The following is a 15,133-nucleotide window of genomic DNA, read 5'->3' as shown; positions in this document are numbered from 1 at the left end:
TCCTCCTGCCTCACTCCCGAGTGCTGGGATTACAGGTGTGTGCCACCACGCCTGGCTCTAGATGACTTTTAAAATCGCAGTATCCACAGGAGTGAGACTAAGGAAGATTAGTTAAATTATTTAAAATTAAGTACAAATTCAATACACTTCTGAGGATAATGTGGGTAAATGCACTCCCTTTAATACTTCAAAAGGCATGGAAGTTGGGCCTGGCGATTCATGTCTATAATCCCCGCACTTGGGAGACTGAGGCAGGAGGATCTCCACAGAGTACAAGGCCATCCTGGAGTACATAATAAGTTCAAAGCCAGCATGAACTATGTAGGACTTTGTCAGAGAGAGAGAGAGAGAGAGAGAGAGAGAGAAACAGAGACAAACAGAGAGAGAGAATAAGAAAAGATTATCCAAACGGATTGTATTGTTCCTCACAGCTCCCTTTCTAAATGTATAGAAATGATTCCTGCTTGCTGTCAGAACAAAAATAATGAGAACATGAGGGAAATGTTTTAAGGTAGAACTCCCAAGGGGTGAATTATTTTTCCCAAATCTCTTGACAGTGCTAAGACTGGATCAAAGGAGATCTAGCTAATGATATAACCAATTTAAAAAATACATAGAGATGCCACACTGTATGAAATGTCCAAGAGCAGGAGATCTCACAGATTCTTACATCAGTCCATGACCTGTTGCTCTGGAAGGTTTTAATTCCACTCCACAGCAGGAATCCAATAATCCTCCACAAGCTAAAGGGATGCTCTGAAGGGTGCCTCCCTCCCTGCTGGGCCATCCCACCTGAGAGCAAACAATCTCCTCCAAGATTTTTCTGCTGTGTCCACGTGAGTCAAGAAGAAAAGCATTCCTAATGCTGGGTGGATTTGCAATAGGATAAATAATTAATTTCCAGACTTTAAAAGTTGTAGTCATTTTGTCAAAAACAATATTTACTATCTTTTTTCCCATCTTCTCCTCTGAACTTTTTAAGTTTATTTTTATGATTTTTTAAATGTGTTAGTACTTGTGCGTAGTGATATTTACATTCCTTGTGTGGAGTTGGTACATGTACGCAATGCATCTTAATTCCTTCTTTCGTCCCCTTCCCCTTTCCTCCTTACCTCCTCCACTCTCTTGATCCCCTGTTGTCTTCTTTAATTCCTTCTCTACCTCTTGTTAATGCACAAGGCATATTAATTTTAAATTAAATTGGCCTTTCTCCAGATTTGACAACTTCCTTTTTTGAATTAAGGGGGAAAAAACGGTTTTCAACCTTATCATTTCTTCTTTTTTTTTTTTTTTCCTGAGGGAGGCAATAAAGCAATGTAGATGATGTCTCAGATCCAGAGTTACCGGGCAAACATAGAAAAGAACAGTCCCCTTAACCCTTCTTTTTGTGGTGATAAAAACATGTAGTCAATCTAAGTAAAGCATGGAAGGCTTTTGTCCCAAGAACCTTTCCTTAAATGAATTCTCTCTTTTCATTTAGAGTGCAAGGATGATGGTAGAACCATCAGAGCAAGAAAAGGTGGGTTCTACCTCCACACCGTGCCCCAGCTCTCATCAGTCTCCTTGCTCTGCCGCTCTGCTCAAGCTGCCTAATGGCCTCAGAGAGGAATAATTGGAGTCAGGCCCTAAAAGCAGACAAGAGTGAGCAACTCACTGCTGGGTCATTCCTCACCCGACACCCTTAAACAATTCACGTCCACACTGAATGGAGATGTCCACACCCAAAAGTGAGCTCTATAGATCCCCAGCTCAGTGCGGACATAACAAGAGGCCAACCCCACTCTGGGATGATCCGGTTTCTTGCAAGCTGAGAAAAGGCACCACCGCCAAAGGCTCAAAGAGAACCAGCCTCCTCGTGAAGGGTGCATGGCCAAGGGTCCTTCTCAAGGTTTCCTCTCTGACCCTGTAGGGAGGGTCCCAGCCCTCCCCAAGTCCTCTCTCCACACCATCCCTCTTTGCTCCATCCCTAGGAGCCTCTCCCTCAGATTTCCAGGCCAAAAAGCCTGCCCTTCATTACTTTCTGTTTCAACTATTGATTTTATCAGTGATATAACTGGCTTTTTTTTTCTTTAATTGCATACTTTTATTATTAACCGACAAGTATTTTATAAGATGACTTTAACTACACAAAATGTTATTTGAAACAGGAAATTTTAGGATATATATGAAATTAGCCAATTTGTGTGTATTAAAAATGCTTTATTAGCTGATTAATCTAAGTTTACTCCTCAATTTACGTAGCCTAAAACTCCACAGGTTCCAAACATTAGCAGACTTTTGGCAAAGTATTACATTTAAGTTATGGGACCAACATTCAATTAGTTTACTTCATTTAGGGTCTTCTTTTTAAGGCTGGCCTTTTTATTTTTAGAAAAAAACTATTTTATATATTAGTACATGTTTGTAGTACACAAGACTGTTCCCTCTTCTAAAACTGCTCTCTCTTACTGATTCAGTCCTACAAATGTAGAACTGCAATGCAGGACTAGATGTAGGACTGCCTGTAAAGAGTTTCCTCCTTTAGGAATTCTCCTCTATCCACCTTCAGCTGCCATCCCCAGTAAACCTCCAAATCAAAACCTCCATCTTGTGCTGTCTCTACCTACGACAGGAGCCTATCTTCAGAGCCACCCACCACAAAACCACTGGTGTCCCCACCTGTCAACCAATGCTCGGGGCCAGACAGGAAGGAAAGAGGTAGAAAGAGCTTTCTCCCAGCGCATTACCTGCAAAAGCGCACTCGCACCTACACATCCCAGCCAGAGGAGAGCTCAAACTGGTGAACAAAACATTTTTACTCTGCATAAGGATTCATCGTGTACATTGAACATCCAAATACTTGCCTTTTAGTATACTAGTATGATTTGGTTTGTGAAAACTAAAGTTTCATAAACATTTTTTAAAATATTATTTGCCTAAGGCAGAAGCACATGGATAGTACATGTCTCCTCTTACTGATAGAAAATATATTTGGCCAATAACTGGCATCAGAGATATGTTCTCACTTTGCCATATCTCTCTTCTGGCCAAAGAAAGTATCATCCGTCCACCATAAAAAGTTAAGGTATTTCTCCTTCTGAAACTAAAGAAAGAGAAATCTGTACAGTCTTCTTTTTGTGGACAAAATCTATAATAATATTTCTATGAACCCTATAGAGTAGGATATACTTAGTATTTATTAATAATTCCTGGATATTATTATATGTGCTTAATTCTTTTAAAATAATATTGAAGATTAAACATGTTTGAGATTGGTATCTATGAAAAGGAATTTTTCTAATGACATCCTTATGATTATAACTTAATGCTAAAATATATGTATATTAACTCTTACCAGTTTAATTTTTTGTTTCATAATGATACAAAACAGCAGACACGTAAGACAAATAGGTCTAGAGATCTAATATACAACTTGAAGATTACAGTTAATTATGTTGTATTTTATTCAAGATTTTTGCTAAAGGAGTAGATTTTAGCTGTCCTTGCCACAAAAAATAAAGGACAACAACATGAGATGATAGACTGTCATGTACCTCGTAAGGCCATGTTGTGTACCTTAAATATACACAATAAATTTTATTTTAAATATCAACCATAAGATGTTTTGGTTAAACAACCTATAAAAATACCTAAAACAGGGCCAGGGATTTAGCTCAGTGGTGCCGCTGCCTGACTCACAAGCACAAGGACCCGAGTTCAATCACCTGTACAAAAAAAAACCTAAAACATTATATTTAAGTAAATAGTCTTTTTTTTTAACAAACCATTCATCAAAAGGAGTGTTTAAGTAACATTTGACTTAGATGTTAAATACTTTTGAGACTCTCACTTGCTGGAAGACAAACAAGTTCTATTAAAATAACCAATCAGAAGCAGCGGCACCCTTGCACAGTCCAAGCACTCTGTGGGCTGAGGTGGGAGGCTTGTTTCTGAGCCCTGGAGACACAGGCTGGCCTTGGCAATGGTGAGAGATCTGGGGTGAGGGGGACCTAAAAGTCAAATCCCACAATAATGAGCACTGGTATAATCCAAATAACCAAAGCTGATAAACTACTCCAGTCATTCAAAACATATAAAACTCTAGAACGAACAGAAAGCACCATTGGTGCCTTGGGCATTTTTACGGTTAGCACAGGCTCACACTACTCAAAGCGATAGGCCTACACCTTATCCTACAGTGCTGCCTGTGTGGAATAAATCATGGGAAATATGATTATACAGGGAAACAGAATGCAGGATTAATAGCATTTAGTACTATCCCCTCGGTTACCCAATAAACCAACAAATATTTCCTAAATAACTTACTGCTACCAAGCACTGGGTAGTTGCTACAGATACGTCAAAGAACAAAACAGGCTTTTGTCTTTGTTCTGGAGGATTTTGTAATCTGGTAGAAGGAACTAATAAGCATTAAAGCTTGTAACATCGTACTGTAACTTGCAACCACCTTTTATGACCTTAATTCTCACTTCTTGGAAGATTCCACTCTAGGAAAGAGCTCTTTCCAAAGAAGGTGATAATCAGAATGAATCTTTTAAAAAAAAGCAAAACACAATCTCGCTCTGTAATTCAGGCTGGCCTTGAACTCACTATGTAGCCCAGGCTGGCCTGAAACTCACAGGGATCTTCCTGCCTCAGACTCCTGAGTTCTGGGATTACAGGCACCCACCACCATCAAAGTGAATCTTGATTCAATCCCCGGTACCAAAAAAAAAAAAAGTGAATCTTGAGGAATGAAGAGATGTTAAGATGAATCAGGATCCTCGTAGGTCCAGAAGGAAGGTGTGGTGCTCTGAGAACACAAAAGGAAAAAAGACTATAGAAATATGTGAGGGCCAGATCACAGCAAAGGTTCTTATACAGTCCTCATGGGAGGATGTATTTGAGAATAATGTTAGAAATCCAAAGCAGGGAAGCCAATTGTGGAATAATTCTCCACACTACTTTAAACCACCAAAATGTGCTTCTCTGTGGTTCCCACTGGGCACAGACATAGCATATGCATTTATACCATCTTTCAGATACATCCCTGAACCTTGGTTTCCCACATTTGTGGATAGCAGCACCCACTAAAGAACCATTTCAGGATGCTCAGAAGCTAACCAGCTTTAGTGGGTTGTCTTGCTAAGCAAACTCAGGTGACTGATGGCAAATGCTTTCTACTTAAAATGCAGAGATCTTTCATTTCTAGGTTCTAGTCATTAGAAAAGGCACTTCCTTACACCATCACTGTGCCGTTTTCCTTGTCTGACTCCACCCTTTATCTTAGCAGAACACAGAAAGGCATGAGAAGGAGCAACAACACATCGCTGGACACAGTGGTGACTGATTTCATTCTCCTGGGCTTGCCTCATCCCCCCAAGCTCAGAACTCTCCTCTTCCTGGTCTTCTTCATCATTTACGTCCTGACTCAGCTGGGGAACCTGCTCATTCTGCTCACCGTGTGGGCTGACCCCAAGCTCCATGCCCGCCCGATGTACATCCTTCTGGGTGTGCTCTCATTCCTGGACATGTGGCTCTCCTCCGTCATCGTTCCTCGAATTATTTTAAACTTCACTCCGGTCAGCAAGACCATCTCATTTGGTGGCTGTGTGGCTCAGCTGTATTTCTTTCACTTCCTAGGCAGCACTCAGTGCTTCCTCTACACCTTGATGGCCTATGACAGGTACCTCGCAATATGCCAGCCCCTGCGCTACCCTGTGCTCATGGATGGGAGGTTTTGCACCATCCTCGTGTCTGGAGCTTGGGTGGCCGGCTCCATCCATGGGTCTATCGAGGCCACTCTGACCTTCCGCCTGCCCTATTGTGGACCCAATCAGGTGGATTATTTTTTCTGTGATATTCCTCCAGTGTTGAGACTGGCCTGTGCTGACACATCAGTCAATGAGCTTGTGACCTTTGTGGACATCGGGGTAGTGGCCACCAGTTGCTTCATGCTGATTCTGCTGTCCTATGCCAACATAGTCCGCGCCATCCTGAAGATACGCACTGCCGATGGGAGGCGCCGGGCCTTCTCCACCTGTGGCTCCCACCTAACCGTGGTCACGGTCTACTATGTCCCCTGTATTTTTATCTACCTTCGAGCAGGCTCCCAGAGCCCCCTGGATGGGGCAGTGGCTGTGTTCTACACCGTGGTCACACCTTTACTGAACCCCCTCATCTACACCCTGAGGAACCAGGACGTGAAGTCTGCTCTGAAGAGGATAGCAGCGGGTCGAGGGAGTGTGAATGAAAAACAGTGAGCACAGGCTCGGCAGCCACCTCATCACCTCCCTACCACTGTGTGCAGGGGCTGCTGCATGGGACAAATGCTCAATAAACAGATACTGGTTTAAGCTAAACCTAATGCAATTCTATTAGGAAGAGAACCTTCTGATGCAATACTCTCAGTAGATTGTCCATCGTTTTTTTCCATGTGTCTGACCTGTTCCTAGGGAGAATGCATATTCTACACATATGTTGGCTATGAGAAATGAATGCTTTATTTAGGAGCAGGTGAGATCATTCCAAACAAAGCTGAGGGAGACCAGCATGATAGGATCACACAGCCTGTCGTTCATGTGTGTCTCTCCCAATTCCCCAAGCCTCTCAGCATTCAGGACTGTCTGGCTGACATCCAGGTAAGTCCGTCCTCTCAGGCACTCAGATTGAATCCGTGGGTCATAGTGTTTCCACCCAGCCTCTCACCCTCCCTCACGCAGAAATTCCCAGTGTTCTCTGCTCTCTGCCTCCAGAATTTCTCTCTGGCTCTTGAAGTGACCCCTTGTTATCTCCACCTTATCCACATCACTACCGGAGTTCTTTCTGACACATACCAAACATGACTCCTCTCCTTAGGAATATTCACTTGCTCTCTACTGTATACAGATAAAGGCAGAAGCTTGAAATTCAAAGTCTTGCTGGGCATGGTGGCACATGCCTGTAATCCCAGCACTCGGGAGGCTGAGGCAGGTGGATCGCTACGAGGTCGAGACCAGTCTGAGCTACATAATGAGTTCCAGGTCAGTCTGAAATACATAGTGAGACCCTGTCTCAAAAAAAAGAAATTCGAAGTCTTCCATAGTTCACCCCAACATACTTCATCTCTAGTTATACTCCCTGAAATAGTAAAAGCAGCAAAACCCAAGAAAGATTTGAAGGATGTGAAGAGGCAATACCAATATTTTCACTCGTCCCCAGCCACCCAGCCACTTGCCACAGGCTTGTATCCAACTGTGGTATGTAATGACTTTTATTGATTGTCCTCATCATGGGTCAGTCTTACTTGTCCCACAGCAGATATGTTAGTCCTCTCCAACTCAGCCCAAAAGACCCTGCTTTCCAATTTAACTCTGACTGTTTTCAAACCAGTCCACCACCAGAAAACAGATGACACTCAAAATTCTGAGCTAACAATTTTCTGGAATGTCAGGATCCAACCTCATTTGCACTTCCTGAAGTAAATTTTAGGAATCACTACAGGGATTCTGTGTAAAGCACACACATTCTTATGGCCATTTCTCCCACTGATGAGTCACAAGCATCTTTCATGCTTCCCCTACTCAACCGTGTTCATTGGAAGGCCAAATTTCGCCTGCTCTTTGTTTTTGTAAAATGTGAAAGTTAAGAAGAGTTTTTTTAAATAGTTGAGAAAGAAAAAAGAAAAATAGTGTCTCGTAATACATGAGAAGTATATGAAATTCAAGTTTCAGCATCTACTATTAAGATTTATTATTAGGGCCAGGGATTTCGCTCCGTGGTGCTGCTGCCTGCCTTGCAAGTACAAGGTCCTGAATTTGATCTCCGCTACCAAAAAAAGAAAGAAAAAAAGTTTACATGTGCATTGTTGCTAGCTACTTTCACTACAATAACAGACAGAGTTAAGTAGTTACAGTGGAGACTATATGGCCCTCAAAGCCAAAAATGTTATCTGACTGTTTAGACACTTCAATACAAACGTGGCTTTGGAGCTCTCAAGACTTCTGCAAACCCAGGCCAGGGAGGTAGCTCAGTGGTGTCACATCTGCCTGGCAAGTGAGAGATCCTAAATTTGATCCCTGGAACTAAAGAAAAAAAGAAAGACTTAGGCAAAAGTTTGGGAGAAAAAGTAAAACTAGACCATATTCAAATTGTTCTCACAAGACACAGACCATCCCTAGACAATTGAAGAAAGTTTGGAAAATGGGTTCGGACTATTCCAAAGATAAGTAAGACAAGGAGGAAGAAAGTCAAACCAGTCTCAACATATCCAAAGAAACAGGACCAACAAGTACTAATAAAATTTACTACTCAGAATAAACAAACAAATGCTGTTATTCAAGGAGCATGATTTAAAACATTGTAGGTGATAGTTCAGCTAGAACACTTCTAATGCCTTCTAACCCTGAAAGTCTATGTTTCTCCAGTGGGGATCTATCTTAGCACATTAGTAATTCAAAGAAATGAAATTTTCATAAAACATATTTGTTTGTATGTTTTGGGTTTGTTGGGGGGTGCTCTTGCTATTTTTCTTTGGGTTTCCCTTTTACATCTCACTATGTAACCCAGACAAGGACTGAACTTGCAATTTGTCTGCTCCAACCTCCCAAATGCTGGGATTATACACATGTACCACCACATCTGCCTGAAATTTCATAAAATATGAATGTGCCAATAATAAAATATTTCTTAACCTATAACAAACATGCTAGTTTTTTCTCTTCTTTTCCAGTTTCCTCTTCCTCTGGAAGAGAAAGGAAAGCACCTATCTGAAGTCATCAAGGGGCCCTGATAAACACCACAGCTTTTTGTCCCACCTGCTGTTACAAAATTGGGAAAAGTTAGAAACTAACGCAGACTCCCAGGAAATACACAATGGATATTAGTCTTCCCCTCTCACAGGGGTACTATTATAATATTCCCAAACCAAAAGGTCTCACACTCCATAATTGACTCTGGGGAAAACAAAAGCTGTAACACAGCACAGGAGAGAACAATTTAGCAGGTACCTTTGGTAGGAGCCATGAATCTTCCCCCAGTTCATAAGGAAAGCTGGATGAGAGTATCTAGACATAAGCAAGCAAACGATCAATGATTACTTTGGTCCTTTATGCTGATCCAACCAGGAACAATGACTTGAGGCTTCTTCCACGAGCTTTTCACAATAACGCTGCTGACCCTGTGAGATGTGGAAATCTCGCTAGCAACAAATCTTCACCCTTGTCCCAAGACTGCAAAAGAACATTGGGTGGATGTTGACACCTCCAGGTGAGGGCGCTTCCTCTTTCCCAGGTAGCACCTGCCACTGTCCTAGTCTCATTTTCCAAAGATAAACATCACCTCAAGGCTTGATTGCTAACGTGGAGAGGTGCTGGACAGAGAGGAAGATATCCTAAGACAGGCGGCCACATATTAAGTTTCAGATATAGGCAAATTTGGGTCCAAGCACTGTATAAGAGGTTTCTACACGCTCAGTCACTTCATCTCTCAGTATCTTTCTCTGTTTATTCTGTTTACTTTCTTGGAAATTTCTTTTCTGTGCTGTCAAGTATGCAGTCACCATTTAGCCTCTTTGTTCCTTTCTTCCTTCCATCCTTCCTTCCTGTCTTTCTTTCTTGCTTGAGACAGGGTCTCACTATGTAGTCCGGGACAACCTTGAACTCACATTGTTGCGCAGAGTGGCCTCAAATTCATGATCATCCTGCCTCAACTTCCACAGTGCTAGAATTACAGGCAGGTAACACCATGCCTGGTAGTTAGCCTTTTTCAAAAGTTCATTCCCTACCTGGCTTTAATAAAACCAGAGAACATAAGAATATCTTAGGATTCTGTGACAGCTCCACCTTTTCTCCATTCTGTGTGGTACTTACCAGGTCCTTCTTCTTTTCTGTTGTTGTTGTTGTTTTTTTTTTTAACAGGGTCTCACTATGCAGTTCAAGATGGCCTTGAACTTACTATGTAGCCCAGGTTGGCCTCAAAGTCACAGTGATCCTCCTGCCTCAGCCTCCTGAGCTCTGGGATTACAGGCATGGGCCACCACACACAGTTTGGCAGGTCTTTCTTTATACCTGAAAGATGAGTTCTCTGCCCAAATTCAAAGGATGGATATGAGTAAAACTGTAATCTGATTTCTGTGCTAGTAAATTTCCTAAACAGGCAATTCAAACCTATTCCTAATAGTGATGGTTTGTTTTGTTTTGTTATTGTTCTGGATATGAACTCAGGGCCTTCTCACTAAGCTATATTGCCAACCTATTTTTCTTTTTTACTTTGAGATAGGATCTAGCTAAATTGCTAAATTTCTCATTCCAGCCTTGAGCTTGCGGTCCTCCTATCTCTGCCTCTGGGATTACAGGTGTGTGTGCCACCAGGCCCAGGGTTTCTTATTTTAATGGAAATTGTTGGTTTCGTGTCTCAGATTTAGTAACTTAACATTTTCTCATTATATATTAGGTGTGATTAAAAAATACAGCAAATGCTGAAATTTTACAAATTTATTATAGTAAAAAATATGCTGCCATTAATCCCATTAAAATACTCCACCTCACTTCTTCAAACACACTTATACCATTATTCTTTCTCCTAATACCATTATTCTTGCCACTTTATGAAATGGTCTTTAATTGCACTGCTGTGGCTGCCCCCAATGTCCTGAATCCATTCAGAACATGTACTTTCCATGGTCATTTTGACTGTGAGGTTGAATGGTGAGCAGAAGTTTGTATCAGGCCAAATGAGTGAATACGGTGGACAAGGACACACAATAATGTTTTTATAAGCCTGCCTTTCTGCCAGATAGCACTTGGCAAAAGCATTCACTGTATTTTTTTTATTATATCTCCATAAGGACATTCACAAAAAAGGACTTCCAGAATTGCTTTAGAAAGTGGCCAGAAAAATGGTTTGAATGAAGGGGAGTCTTTTGAAGGGGGTAGCTGGCAATGTGTCATCTACTGTTTAAAAAAATTGTTTAATTTAAACATTCGCCATATATTTTGATCATGCCTCACTTGTACCTAGACAATTCCAGGTAGCTCGTCTTTAGATAACTCCCATTTTAAATACCAGACTGTAAAATTGAGAGGGTATAAATTATATTAGTTTTTATGGGCCAGGGATTTAGCTCAGTGGTTCTGTCACCTACCTTGAAAGCGCAAGGACTGGAGTTCGATCCCTGGTACAAAAAATAATAATAAGTAAATAAAAGTGATGCTCATTTAAAAACATCAGTTAAGTTTTTATTTTGTTTTTTGGTTTTTTTTGGTACCGGGGATTGAACTCGGGACCTTGCACTTGCAAGGCAGACGGTGGAACCACTGAGCTAAATCCCCAGCCCCTAAGTTAAGAATTTTTGACAAAATATTCAAACTCTTGAATTCATTGTTCAGCTCACATTATTTACTAACTCACTTTGGCTTGGTTATTTGTGGGAAGGAATGTTCAGTAAAATGTAGAAAGACTGTTGCCTGGAATCTGTAAGACTTGGTTTGGAGCCCATAGTCCAGCATTATACAGCTGTGGTATTCCTCTGATGTGTAACCTCTAAGGGTCATGAGGACACGCATAGATGCAAAGGAACATTATTGTTCTATTAATTTGCATCATCTTTGTCCACTTTTAGTTCTTGTTGCTATTGTAGTTGTAGTTTGGGGCTGGAGGTCAAATCCAAAGCTTTGCACATGCCCTAGGCAAGTGCTCTTCCAGTGCAAGTGAGCAACATCCCCAACCCCACTGAGGTTTTATCAATGTCATGTTTCTTTATTTCTGTGTCATGATCTCATGGACTCATTTCTGTCCTTCTCCCTTCCCTTCCCCCTCCCCTTACCTGTCCCTCACATTTTGAAAAGAGTTAAGTTGTCTTGAACCTAGAACCACATGTGGGAATTAATGAATCAGAGTAAGTACAGGGGTGGATACCTAATGAGTGCCCAGCTCCAAGGCTGGAGATCCATGACAATGGCAGGAACACGTAAAGGAAGGTTTTAACAGATCGTAAAATAGACCAGCCTGGGCTACACAGTGAGTTCCAGGTCAGTCTGAACTACACAGTGAGATCCTGCCTCAAAACAATAACAACAACAGCAACAACAACCACAAAGCAGCTAAACCAGGCATGGTGGCACACTCCTATAATCCCAGCACTCAGGAGGCTGAGGCAGGAGGATCGCTGTGAGTTCAAGACCAGCCTGGGCTACATAGTGAGTTCCAGGTCAGTCTCAAAAACAACAAAAAACAAAACAGATCATAAAATAGAAAGCTTGCATATGAATACTTATAACTAAATGAAGAGGGAAAAGTAAAGTTAGAGAAATGAAAAGAGGAAACCTTATTTGCAATTGACATGAAATCACACCCAACAGAGACATTCGGTATTGTAAATGGGGCCACATACCTCCAGTGGTTCTCAAACCTAAGGGCAAGATCAATGGATAGTATTGTCTCTGGTTAATTAAAAGAAGAATCGTCACACTAATCAGTGGCCTGGAATTTTCTAACAACAGGAAATTTTCCTAGAGAGTAATTCAGAAAGCATTCTATAATATAAACAAGAAAATGGCATGGAAAATAAGTACAGAAAAAATAATGAAGGTGCTCTTGAAAAGTTAGGAAAATATGTTTCTTTAAAAAATCACTGGAGATGGGCCGGGGATTTAGCTCAGTGGTTCAGTGGCCTGCCTTAAAGGACCCGAGTTCAATCCCCAGTACCAAAAATAAATAAATAAATAAAATAAAAAAATCACTGGAGAAGGCCAGGGATTTGGCTCAGCAGTTCCACCGCCTGCCTCTCAAGCGCAAGGGCCCGAGTTCAATCCCTGGTACCACAAAAAATTAAATTAAATTAAAATTAAAAATCACTGGGGCTGGGGATTTAGCTCAACGGTTCAGTGCCCTGCCTTGCAAGTGCAAAGACCAGAGTTCAATCCCTGGTCCCTGGTACCAAAAAAAAAAAAAAAAAATCACTGGAGAGCCAGGGATTTAGCTCAGTGGTTCCACTGCCTGCCTCGAAAGCATAAGGGCCCAAGTTTGATTCCCCAGAACCAAAAAAAAAATCACTGGAGGCAGAGGATTTAGCTTAGTGGTGCTGCTGCCTGCCTTGCAAGCTCAAGGTCCCGAGTTCAATCCCCAGAATCAAAACAATTTTTTTTAAAAAGTCACTGGAAATAACAAAAGCATTCTAGAAGATATAAAATAACATACAACTTTGTCAGTTGTCCCCACTACCTCCATGTCATGACTTATACCTAGATGTCTGCCCCAAGTCTTGTGTGCTCATAGGTTGGACTTTCAAGAGGTGCCTGGGTCATGGGTGTGTGGTGCTCATTACTGGGATGGTGGCCGGGTGGGGAGAAGTGGGTCACTGTGGGGATGGCCTGGAAAGGTGCATCTGTCTCCTTCTGCCCTGCTCTCTCTTCTGCTTCCTGCTTGCCTTGCCTGCAGCCATTTCTCCTCTGCCAGGCCACCCTGCCTCACTCTCCATAGCTGGCTATCGACTGAAACCACTACAAACTGTGAGCCCAAGTAAACCTTTTCTCCTCTAATTTGTATTATGTCTCAGGAATGAGAAAGTAACTCCGATATGCCCTAGGGAAAAAGATAATGCATCTCATGTAAGATTGAAGTACTTCCACATTAAACTAAATGTGTATCATCAAATTCCCTCTCCTCTGATCCCAAAACTCAGAAAAACACAGCTAATTCCTAACTTGATTTCCAATTATTAACAAGCAGGTGTCCTGAGTGGCAGACGCACCTTTTCAGTCACAAGAGAAAAATCTCCCAGTGTAAATCCACAAATTGGTTGTCTGGTCTATAAACCATTCTCTTAGGTATTTGAATAGTGGAAGCTGATTTCCCAGAGCCTGATTCCCCCGGGGAGACAATCACTAAAGAAGGCTCTAAAATGTGAAGAATTTAATATCACATGTCAGTGACCCAAGAAAACCATAGCATCCTGTAATACCCAGGCCAGACTGGTCACCTTAGCTCATTCAGCCCAGAACTATTGTCGGGTACAGTCACAAACCTCTCAAAAAACTTACATAGGAACGTCTGCCCTCTGCGCTCCCTAACACTGGAAGTGAGGCGAGGGGCCCAGTTTTCAAGTTTGGCTTCCAAAAAGCATTTTGCTCAACTCTTTGAAGTTCAGACACCACTGGCATCCTGTGATTAAATATGTTTAAAATTCACCAAAAAAAATCACAATTGCCTTTCATTCATTTGAAGAGAATAAAATGGCACGGGGTTAGAGGATTTGCTGCTTTTTTAAAGTTTCATCAAAGGTAGTTAAATGAAAGCTAAGTTCGATAGTTCGTGGAAACAGCAGGTTTAATATTGTTTCATGTAAACATTGTTGACTTTAACTACCCATTACTGTTCACTACTGGCCGGAATTATGTCCACAATTTCACCCCACACACTCAGAGCTCAAGTGAGGAAACAAATACCCGGAGATGCTGTGAGACTCGTTCAGACCAAGAGGCAAGCTGATGACCAAGATCCGCTGTCAGAGTCACATTTGGGGCTTTCAGCCAGCAGCGGGACATCCGTCCATGATGTCTGGCTCCTTCACAGTGGCCGCCAGTTGCCTGCTGTCACATCCCATGGGCCCAGGGCAGATTTCGGCTTGCACAGGAGTGAAGGTGGAGGGAATCACTAATTAGGGAGCTTCTGAAGCTTCCTATTAATCTCATTCTCCACCTTCTGAATAAATACCAATCATTCCAGAGGGGGAAAAACAAGCCATTTTCATTTCTTTGGCATCCCACCTCAAAAAAATTTTTTTCCAAGAGTTTTTTTAATTCAAATTTTTTCTTTTGTAATTTAAATTTTACTTTTGACTAAGTAATAATTGTGTACAGTTGTGGGGTACAATGTCTTGATGTATATATACATTACAGAATGATTTTATCAAGCTAATCAGCATGTCCTTAATTTTGTGTAGTGAGAACATTTAAAATCTATCCTTTTAGGGCTGGGGATTTAGCTCAGTGGTTCCCCTGCCTGCCTTGCAAGCACAAGGACCTGAGTTTGATCCCTGGTACCTAAAAAAAAAAAAAAAAAAATCTATCTTTTTAGCAATACATCTTATTGCTAACTATAGCCAATATGCTGTACAACAGATCTTTTCTGTTGTTGTTTTTTGGTTTTGTTTGGTTGTTTTTTTTTTTTTTTTTTT

At 41.5% G+C, this 15,133-nt stretch overlaps 1 protein-coding gene across 1 annotated transcript in view; it reads left to right on the top strand.

The window, feature by feature from the left end:
- LOC104871757 (olfactory receptor 10G2) overlaps positions 1-6,256 on the top strand; it is an 18,299-nt gene extending 12,043 nt beyond the window's left edge. The window contains exons 2-3 of the mRNA XM_010637815.2: positions 1,481-1,519; positions 5,273-6,256. Coding sequence (XP_010636117.1) covers positions 5,286-6,242 — 957 coding nt within the window. The 5' untranslated portion in view covers positions 1,481-1,519; positions 5,273-5,285 and the 3' untranslated portion in view covers positions 6,243-6,256. The remainder of the gene's footprint in view (positions 1-1,480; positions 1,520-5,272) is intronic.
- The last annotated feature ends 8,877 nt before the right edge of the window (positions 6,257-15,133 follow it).

The sequence above is a fragment of the Fukomys damarensis genome, unplaced genomic scaffold, assembly GCF_012274545.1.
Source record: "Fukomys damarensis isolate Sample0158 unplaced genomic scaffold, DMR_v1.0_HiC HiC_scaffold_17, whole genome shotgun sequence".
Lineage (NCBI taxonomy): Eukaryota > Metazoa > Chordata > Mammalia > Rodentia > Bathyergidae > Fukomys > Fukomys damarensis.
The sequence above is the reverse complement of the archived record's forward strand: the minus strand, read 5'-3'. Positions and strand labels throughout refer to the sequence as shown.